An 11,046-nucleotide genomic window follows, 5' to 3' on the forward strand; every position below is an offset into this window, starting at 1 on the left:
TAGATCGAAAATAATGTTGCCAATAGAATTATAATCTTCTATACTAAGACTTAGAAAAGTATTCTTGAGGAAAAAGGAAACATCATGCTTAGAGTCATGAAAAAGGAAGTGTTCTTTGGAGCCCACTCCCTCCAATCATAATTATTAATCCAAAGGCCCAAGTTTCCCCAAACAAACAAGCTTAGCTCTTTTTGATAGATCTACCTAATATGAATTCAAACTAATTCTCAAAAACCTGAATATCTTGTTTCAACCTCTGATTTATTACATTCTCTCATAGTTTCATAGTACATGACTTATAAGTTTGACACCTCACAAGCTTGTTAGGTATAATTATAAATAGCATAAAATTATAGAAAGAAATGATAAATCTATAATTCAATATAGCATTGCTATTAAGTTTAAGATTATATATATTAGGGTGTTAGAATTTACACATTGGTTGTGCAAAATGTACGTATGCAAAGTCATATGAACATATGGTGCACAAATTTTACTCCCATGAAAATTTGAGTTTTTCCAAAATCAAGGAGCCAATCGAAAATATTACGGTTTGTTTCATCATTATTTAATTCATACCATGAAGCATTATAGTTACAACTTACAACAATTATGGAAACTAAATTTATAATCAGTGTGAAAATATCACAGTTTATTCGTAGATATACATCAATTTGAATAGATATACATCTACTTGAACTTATTAGTAGAGTTTTAAGATATCTTAAGACAAATGTTGCAACATCGAACTATTCAACAATTCCAGATGACATCTTCATCTTACAAAAAGCATGAGAATATTTTCCACAGAAAAAAGCTGACAAAAATGAAGAAAAGAAAAAGATATTAGTAACAAGATAAATCACTAATAATAATGACTACTTGTATCCATAAACATTCAAAACTTTGGTAAAAATTGAGGTTTCACTTTCACATACATAATAATTTCACTTGATATAATTAATAGCTCTTGATTATGATTATGAATCAATTAATAGCTCTTTTTAAATAATTTCATTGTGTAGAGTTGTTTAATTCTTACCTTAAAGATAAGCATATAAAAAGCTTGCAATGAATCTTTGTTGGATAAATCTACAAGAGTGGAGCGATACCATACGAACAAAGCCAAGATAGCATGGGAAAGAACCTAACAAATTGAGTCATATATTAAAGTAAAACTATTAATAAATTAATCAAACCACTTTAATAACTTGATATAAATCGATCAAGTTGAATTGGAGTTAAAAAAATGCCTTATAACTCTTTTTTTCCCCTCAAACTTCCATGGATAAAGGTGGTAAGCTGTAAACTAGTTTGAATTCACATCATTTCATAATATTATATTGTTAAAAACTATAATAAAAATATTATTTATTAATAATTTTGTACCTTATTAATATGTTCTTTCAATATGCTAATCTTCTACTACAATTCATCTTAATTATGTATTTTAACTGTTTAATACTACATGTTTACCTTAATATTTCAAATAGATTACTTAATCTACTAATTCAATCAGAAATTAAAACAACACCTTTTAGATTTTTAAATTAAAGAGAATAAAATTAAACATAATATTATTACCACAGAGATTTTGCTCCAAAGAAAAGGAGAGGATGCTCCAATTATAATAGCAGCTCCATAAGCCATTTCAAGAAGTGCAACACTAGACCAAAATACCTAACAAAAAAATAGAATAAATATCAGCATATAATAAGTTAATAACACAATCTAGCTATAGTCAGGATATTTGATAGATTTAATTATTTTATTGATCTCTATAATTTTGTCAAATTTTTAATTAGATCTTTATATTTTTTTAATTAAATTTTTATACTATTTTTAATTTTATAATTAGATTCTTTTTATATCAAAAATAATAAAATTAACAGAATATTTTTTTTAAATATATGTAATCAAAATCTAATTAAACTTTTGATTATAAATACTTAATTTATAAAAAAATATTTAATTATTTCTAATACTTTTTATATTAAAAAAATCTAATTATAAAATTAAAAATAATATAAAAATCAACTAAAAAATATAAAAAAATAATTACAAATTTAATAAAAATATAACAATTAACAGAATAATTAATCCTATTATTTGATATGAGAAGATAAGATACCGTCTTAGGACCCAAGCGTATGGCCAAAGTTTGGAGGCCGGCTTCTTTGTCTCCTTCGATATCAGGTATATCCTGTTTAATTAATTCCATACAATAATGTCACATAATGAGGTAACTGAACACTTGCAATATCAAACACTATTGTACAAATAAAATGTTCATTTTGAGGTCTAAAATATTTGAGTTATGCTACGTGTACACTAAAAATAACTACTAAAATTAACTATCAGTATAAAATCACACATGTATTTATATACAAATACATTAATAAGTAATTTTAATGACTAATTTTAATGTACAACTAACATTTTTTGAAAAAATTGTACCTTTGTCAATGCTATAACGATATAGTACATGCTCATGACCACAACAGCAAAAAGTAGGGATCTTGGAAAGGTAGCTGCCTTCTTGAGCACATGAGTCTAAATATCACACAAAAAGTATATATTTATTAGAAATATAATTATTTATTTATTTTTTTATTAATTTAAATTTAAAAAAAATTGTATTATAATATAGTATTTAAATTTCTATAACCAGAAAGTTTAAAATTTGATCTTTGTTAAAGTAAAAAAAAAAATTTATCATAAGGCAAAAATTTTAAAAAGATTTTTGATTGAGAATGTGTGTTAGGAATATAATAATTTATGTACATCTTATTAATTTAACTTTTTGAGAAAAGTAGTTTTATTATAATATTTGAACCTAATAAAAATACATCAACAATATTATTATATGTTTGTAAAAAGAGAAATACTTTAGTATGGCAATACCTTCATGTGATAAAAGGGACCAAGATTAAATGATATCACCATAGAAAGTGTGTTACCCATCACTGTAAGTATTGTAGATTTCTTCCATCTCAATAAGGGCAACTGTATAGTTTCAAAATAACAATATTGATTATACAAAATACGAACATGAAAAGAGTAAGTCAATGTCTTCAAACTTTTATAAACAATTTGTTTGACCAATAAGGTCAACTAATATAGATAAATTTAAAAACAACTCACATTAACTGAATAAGCAGTCATTAGAACAAAACTGGCAAAAATAGTCCAAAGCAACGGCTTTGATCCTATGATCCATGCAATTCCAAAGCCCTGTATTTAAAAAAAAAAAAGGCTTCTAACCTCGTTAATATTGATCTTCAAAAACACAATATGAAAATAAACACTTGAAAACGCACACACACAATTATAGTACCGTAAATAAAAATGACGTCACAGTTATAACTGCAGTTCTGAAGGAATAGTTCCCTGATGCCAAAGGAAGATATGGCTTGTTAATCTGCAATAAAAAAAAAAGTAATATAGGTAAAAAAAAATAAGACAAACCTTAAGTAAAGCATAAAACTAATTCATGTATATTTTTGAGTATATATATCATGTTAAAACAAATTGATTAAAGTAACTTTTCTAAAATAAACCACCAATATATAATAACCTTTCTTTATAGTTGGTCAATTTTGTTTGAATTTTATTTATTACTTGTAAAAGTATTATGTTGATAACCCTATGATTTAGGTCATATCCTTACATTTCATGACTTTCATGAAATAAATAAATAAATAGTATGCTCTCATAAACATTAAGCCACTAAAATGGTTTAAGGGAGGTGGGTGTTCTCTCTAATTCTATATAAGTTATCAAAAGTGTTTAGGAGACGATATAAAAATTTAAAATTGGACAAATTTTTTTTATTATATATATTTTAATTATTATTTATTTTATTTTATATTTTTAAATTATTATTAAAATAATTGATTAATATTATAATTTATAATATTATTAAAAATAATATTATAAATTATTAAATAATTTAATATATTTAACTGAATAATTTAATTAACTGCGCATTCACATAAAGATATGTTAAAATTTAAAAGTAGAGAAATGTTATTTATACACCAAAGTTAGTCACTAAAATTAATCATCAATATATTTGTATATAAATACATGTGTGGTTTAATTTATTTTCATAATGTATTTATATTCTAACATGTATTTTATATTGATAACTAATTTTAGTGACTAATTTTAGTGTACACGTAACATTAACCCTTAAGAGTATCATAATAACATACCTTGTCTATTTCAAGATCCGCTAATTGATTTATTCCAACAATGTACAAATGCATGAAGAAGTAAGCTGCCATACACTTAAAACAACAGAACCTCAATATTAGTAAAACACTTCATAAAAGATATAACTAAACAAAATAAATATACCTCACATTTGATTAAATATTTTTTATAATTTAATAAAATATTTCGTTAATTCTAATATTTTTGTTATGATAAAAATTTAATTGTAAAATCGGATATAATATAAGGACATAATTTAAAAAAATATAAAAAATAATTAAAAATTTAATAAAATTATTATATAAATAAGAATCATTAAACCTTTTATCATGGTCAAATAAATATAATCACCTATTAACCATATGCATGCATTTAACAATTTTATTTTGACCACGTGGATGAGTTGGCTATTACTGCGCATTTAACAATAATCATGCTATGATTATTCAAAGTTCAGAAAATAATTTTACTTTAACTTAAAGTTATGTATATGATATTCACTAAATTATAATCATATTATTACGTACTAGAGATACTATGCAGTTCACATACGCTAAGTTCACTTTAAAATAACTATTATATGATTATTTCAAATTTGATTAAGTTACTGCTTCTACGAACTTCATTTTGTACACCGCTAATTCCAATATTTAGTCATTAAAAAAAATAATAATCTAATTGCAATTCATGCCTATATAAAAGTCATGTACAGACTTATTGGAACATATAGTGTTTAATTAAGTGTCACGTGAGATGAAAAATGTTATGTTTATGTGACTGAGTAATATTATTCTAGACAAATTATTTTTAGGTTTTAAACCTATTTTGTCTTTCTAATATAGATTATATTATTAGTGTTAACTCACTTGCAAAAAGCCATTAAAAAATGCTGGATATAATTCTGTTAAATTGTCCACTGCAAGAAGCGATGTGGAAAGTGAACCCACTACCTGTCAAAAATTAAATAAATAAACAAAATATTTTAAAAGATGCAGCATATAGTAATTAATTATTATTTTGTTCAAAGATTTAATTTCTATAGTGAAGAGAAGAATGAGATTAACCATGGCAATGAATGCGTAAAATCTGCTAAACTTGCGGAAAGCATCTAAAGCATCAATGATGGACTTCAAGATGCTTTGTGAATGTGGTTCAGCTTCATGTGATTGTGTCACATTCATAAGGTACTTCTTTTCATCATATTTATCACATGTTGTAATTGTAGATCCTCTTTCAAAAATGCTTCTGGAATTGTGCTTCCAATTATGCTGCAGAGATGTCTTCAAATTATATTCTTTTGAGAATTTGAGACTCTTATTAGGCAATGAAGCTCTTGTTACATAACAACCTGAATAATCATATTAATATCTTAGTAGGGGCCAGACATTAAAAATTCAAATATCATCATTATTTATTTAGTGAGTTTCTAATTTAGGATGTATGTTGCTGCGTGGCAATTTTTTAAGAAAAACTTATTTATTGACATTGAGAATTTTATAATGGACGGCATATTGAAATTGAGAAATTTAGAAGATTATGAATAAATTGTTATAATTTGACTAATTTGATTTATGATTAGATTTTTTATTTTATATATATATATATATATCGGGATTATAACGTAACAAAGTGGGAGAAAAATTAAAATAGAAAGTTATGTGACTTTTAAAGTGATTATATAACACGTTTAAGTTCTTGACAACTAACCATATATATTGTAATATCAAGTTGACCTGTAATTTGCATTCTTGAAAAATGCTTTTCAAAAGTTGAAAAATGTTGGATAACGTAATCAACTATTTTAATTATCATAGTAAAAACTTCATTCAAAACAAATGTCGTATTCCGATATGAATTATAAATTATGTATGTTTATAATACGTTAAATTTTTTAATCATTAATTTTTTAATCTTTCGAAAGAGTAAAAGTGACATATAATAAAAAAAATTGAAATAAGATATTGTCTATTATTAACATTTATATTTATAAATAGAGAGTGTTTGCGATAGCTATGTTGGTCAATGACTATAGTGGCTAAAATTTAATTAGCCTCTGTGTGTAAGCAACATATGACATAAACAATATTTTAATTAGAAATTTTGATTTACACTTAATAAAGTATATATATATATATATATATATATATATATATTTACCAAAGATAGAAAACTCGAATTCGTAACTTTTTAATTGAATATGGGGAGACTATGCCGTTTGAGCTATAGTTCAAGCTATATTACGGTAAGTAGTTTATAATTGTTTACCTAGAGATATAATTTTCATCATGAAAATATGAAATAAAAAAATTAATTAGGGAAAAATATCAAATATTAGAACGAAGTTTAATTAGTAGGGGCAAGCTTATACCACTTGCCGTAGAATAGGTCTGAAAGTTTCCCACTACTACTGAAAATGATAGTCCAGTGTGAAGGAATAATGCATTTTAATTTGTATTTCTAAGAATTTGCATTAAAAGACAGAGGGGATGGTGACATCCCAGAAAGCTTTTAGGATGAATTTATGGGATGGCTTAGTCGAATGGTGGGTAATATTAGAGATATAATTATTTATGTATTTAATTTTATTAATATAAATTTTTCAAAAATAATATTTTAATAAGTGTATTATTTTAATATGTTTATACTATTGGTTACTGCAATGGTAGTATTTTAAAAATTATTATTTTAAAATAATTTTTTATTATTTAATAATATTTTTTTTTAAATATTACTAAAAAAGTATTATTAAAATATAAAAAATATAATTTTAATTTTAATAATATTTGTATAAACGGTACGCATAACTACTATAATTATTGTAAATATAGACATGTTAAAAATTATTGTCTAAATATGATATTAGAATTTTTATGATTTAAAATTTTAGAATTTAAACAAATTTAGTATGAGATAAGTTTAAAAAATTATATAAAAATTTATATAAATTCAAAAAAAAATTTTATATTAAACATAATTATTTATATATTTTTTTCATTGGTTTAAATTTTTACTGGAAGTGGTATTTTGACCTGACAAATCTAATGGGCATGAAGGAGAGAGAGAGGAAGAAAGAGACAGCTTTTGGTCCTTAATGACATTTAATTTAATTTTATCCATTTGGTACGTACTTAATGAATTGGATTGTGACAGAAAGGGAGAACACAATCTACTTCCTCCGATCCGTTTGAGATTGCAAACCTGCATGCTTGCTTTTACATCACCATCAAAACCCTACCTTAACTCTTTTCAATGCTTGCTTCCTACTTCAAGCCTCTTCCGCTTCTCTCAATTCCATCACAGTGAACTTAAAGCTGCCATACTCACTAATATTTCCGACCTTTATAATACATTCTTATCCTAAATTACTACTAAATTAAACGTAGAAATAAGGGGATGCTCCATAATGACGCAGAAAACGTTTTTTTAAAAGATATTTGTTAATAATTAAAATTTAACACATACAATCACTTAAATCATGTTATTTTTGTCAAAATTAGGTCAGACAAATTAATTTGACCGAAAAACAGTGAATCAAATTTTGAATCCGTCTAAATTAATATTATTTTTTATAAAAAATGACTACAATATTTCTATTATATAAAATGACTAAAATACTCTTATTATATATATTAATTTTGAAAATTCTAAATTCTAGCCCTTTTCTTCTCTATCGTTATAGGGTTAGAATGTAAAGTTTTCAATATATATATATATATATATAGGGATATTTTAGTTGTGTTTTATAAAAAATATTAATTTATACCGGTTTAAAAATTTAATTTATTAATTTTTTTGCTAAACTGATTTATCCAATCTAATTTTAATAAAAATAATATAATTTAATTGATTATATGTGTTAAATTTTAATTTTTAAAAAATATTTAAAAAAAAGATCTTTTTAACATCTTTATCTAAGTGGCTCTCTAGAAATAAATATTAACCATGTATATTGTTACATATATAATTATTTATATTGTCTCTTTTTAACCGTTTAAATTTTTAAAATGAGTAGTTTTATGACGGAATATCAAAGCTCATTGTCCGAAAATTTAAAGTTCAATTCTTAATGAATTTCATAAAAAAAAAAAAGCAAACCAAAAACAGGCTTTTGTTTGAGGAGAGTATTAAATATAAACTATTCATATTGTTTCTTTTTATCGGTTTAAATTTTTAGGACGAGTGATTTCATGATATATGTTTTATCTTTGCAACCAACATATCACAATTCTTTTTTTATTTTTTTTTTTTCAAGTGTAGTGTGGATAACAATACATTTATGTATGAGGGATCCTCTTTCTTGTTATTAATAAAGGGAAAACGAGAATATATAAAGACATTCATATACTCTTGAAAATAGTGGAAAACAGTTAAGGAAAATATACCTCTGGTGGTGACAATGGAGGGAGCTCTTGAAAATGAGGCAGCAACAACACCAAAAGCCATTGTTTTGGACAGAAATCAGCAAATTAAAGTTTCAAGTTTGGGACCAGTTTACTAATGACGAGCATGCATGACAAGATCCAACAAGTATATATAACGAAAATCTTCAAGACAAGATAAGCTAAGACTCGGTTTTAATAATACTGGAGATATTATAGTCAACTACTAGTGGCTTGCGGATGCATGCAAGCAATGATTTTGTTTTTTCCTTTTGAATTAGTCACTCTTGATTTGGTTTCTTAATTAAATTTATTTCGTTAATCAATTTGGCTTTTCAGATTTCAAAGGTTTGGAGATGTTTTATAAACATAAAGTACGACTACTTAGTTTATTTGTAGTATGTATATAATATAAGATGCATTATAAAAGTATATCAATAAAGTTATAGTAGTTGAAACAGAAAGAGTTAATACGAAAGGAATCAAATGATCAATCAAATGATACTTTAAAGACTTTTCTATCTTCGTTAACTCTTGTTATAACTCAGAAATCGTATACAAATTAGTTAATTCAACATGAATAAAAATATCAAGTTTATAATATCATGCTTGCATTTTAATGTGAAATTTCTCTTAATCGCTGAGATCATCCGAATAAAATTGTTCTACTAATTCACATACTTTATCGATATTAAAGTTCATAATATTAGAGATCATTAATATTTAGATTGAATTAAACTTTTATTTATACTAAGTTAAATACTAAATATATTTTTCAAAAAAAAATTAAATCATACCTAATAATATACTACTATTAATTTTTAAAAAAAAAAAAACTGGAGCCCGTATGTTCATCTCTCACACTATATTCATTTAATAGTGTTTAATATGCGTGTCTTAGCTTTCTTGTACAATTGTATCTTAATTAAAAAATAAAAAAAATATTTTTTGGAACACGTTTAGATAAGTTAAATACTATTACGTGTTAACATATATAACATTTTTCTTGAAATTAGTCTAAAAATAATATACATTATTTATTAAAATAAAACATTATTTTAAATATTTTATATAATTATAAAAATATTAAAATTTTTAAAATATTAATTTATATTTTAATATCAATAAAATATTATGATATTATTGTAATTTATTTAAAAATATTTTATATTCATTCAATATTATCTTATACATATATTTTTATGTCTAATTGTGTCTTAATAAAAAATAAAAAATATTTTTTAAAATATATATACATACACTTAAATATTATTACATTTCAATATATCTAATTTTTTAATTTATATTTTTAAAATAAATTTAGAAATAATATATATTATTATTTATTAAAATTAAATATTATTTTAAATATTTTATATAATTAAAAAATATTTAAAATATTAATTTATATTTTAATATTAATAAAATATTATAATATTATTATAATTTATTTGAAAATTATTTTATATTATATTATATTATATATATATATATATATATTCGTATTTTATAACAAACTAAAATTAATGTGTTCATGTATCTCTTGTCAAATTGTATCTCGTGTTCGTCTTAGTGTTTGATAGTTATATAATATCAACTCTGTGTCTTTGTAACCAGAAGATGCCAATTTAGTCTTATATTAAAAAAAAAAAATAATCTATCAAAAAGAGGAAAAGAACAAAAGAGGTGTTGCTTTTATGAGTTTATCTTATTAGCTTATTCCCTATGGGTCAAATCAATATTATTCTATTATTAGCACAATGATAGACATACAACGAGGAAGAAATTTTATACATGGTCACAAATTTGAATGATTAAAAGTCAATTAAAATTTATTTGAACAACTAAATTGAATCTTTACTCTTCTTTGCTCTTAATAAATCCAGATATTATTTTAGGAATTTAACTAATTCGGTATTGAGAATACTGGAGATATATAATATAGTCAACTACTACATACTGCCTCTCGGATGCATGCAATCAATATATATTTTTTTAATTAATGACTTAATTTGGTGTCTTAAATTTATTATGTGAATCAATTCGGTTTTTCAAATTTCAAAATATGGAAATGTTATATAATCCCAACTTTAATTTTGTCAGCCGTTTTGGCCTCATTGAAACAAAAAAGAAAACAAAAATAGTGTTACTTCTAGAGTCGAACTTAAATTCTTAATAGCTTGTAGCTTATCATCTATTAGTCCAAATCATTATTATTCTATTATCTCATGTAACTTAGATCTGGGGGTGGGAAACCGGAAGCCACTCCGCCAAAAATCTGCTATATGACAGATTAGTCTGTCTTATTTTATTTAGTGAGGTGGTCTTAATTTTTTTTTTTATTTTGCTTAACAGCAGATTAGTAGACCAAGTTTGTTAATTTTTTTTATAAATTATTAAATATTAAATAATATATATAATTTTAAAATCACTTTAATAAATTTATAAT

At 23.6% G+C, this 11,046-nt stretch overlaps 1 protein-coding gene across 1 annotated transcript; it reads right to left on the reverse strand.

The window, feature by feature from the left end:
* Positions 1-514: 514 nt before the first annotated feature.
* On the reverse strand, positions 515-8,761 carry LOC112773269 (naringenin 8-dimethylallyltransferase 2, chloroplastic). Its single transcript, XM_025818347.3, has 12 exons — positions 8,601-8,761; positions 5,283-5,566; positions 5,085-5,168; positions 4,218-4,292; positions 3,338-3,421; positions 3,145-3,234; positions 2,905-3,006; positions 2,458-2,553; positions 2,132-2,203; positions 1,585-1,680; positions 1,043-1,147; positions 515-817 (listed from the first exon to the last, which is right to left on the reverse strand). The coding sequence occupies exons 1-12, from the start codon at positions 8,659-8,661 to the stop codon at positions 776-778; spliced, it is 1,191 nt and encodes a 396-aa protein (XP_025674132.1). The 5' UTR covers positions 8,662-8,761; the 3' UTR covers positions 515-775.
* Positions 8,762-11,046: the final 2,285 nt, after the last annotated feature.

Source organism: Arachis hypogaea, chromosome 18 (assembly GCF_003086295.3).
Source record: "Arachis hypogaea cultivar Tifrunner chromosome 18, arahy.Tifrunner.gnm2.J5K5, whole genome shotgun sequence".
NCBI lineage: Eukaryota > Viridiplantae > Streptophyta > Magnoliopsida > Fabales > Fabaceae > Arachis > Arachis hypogaea.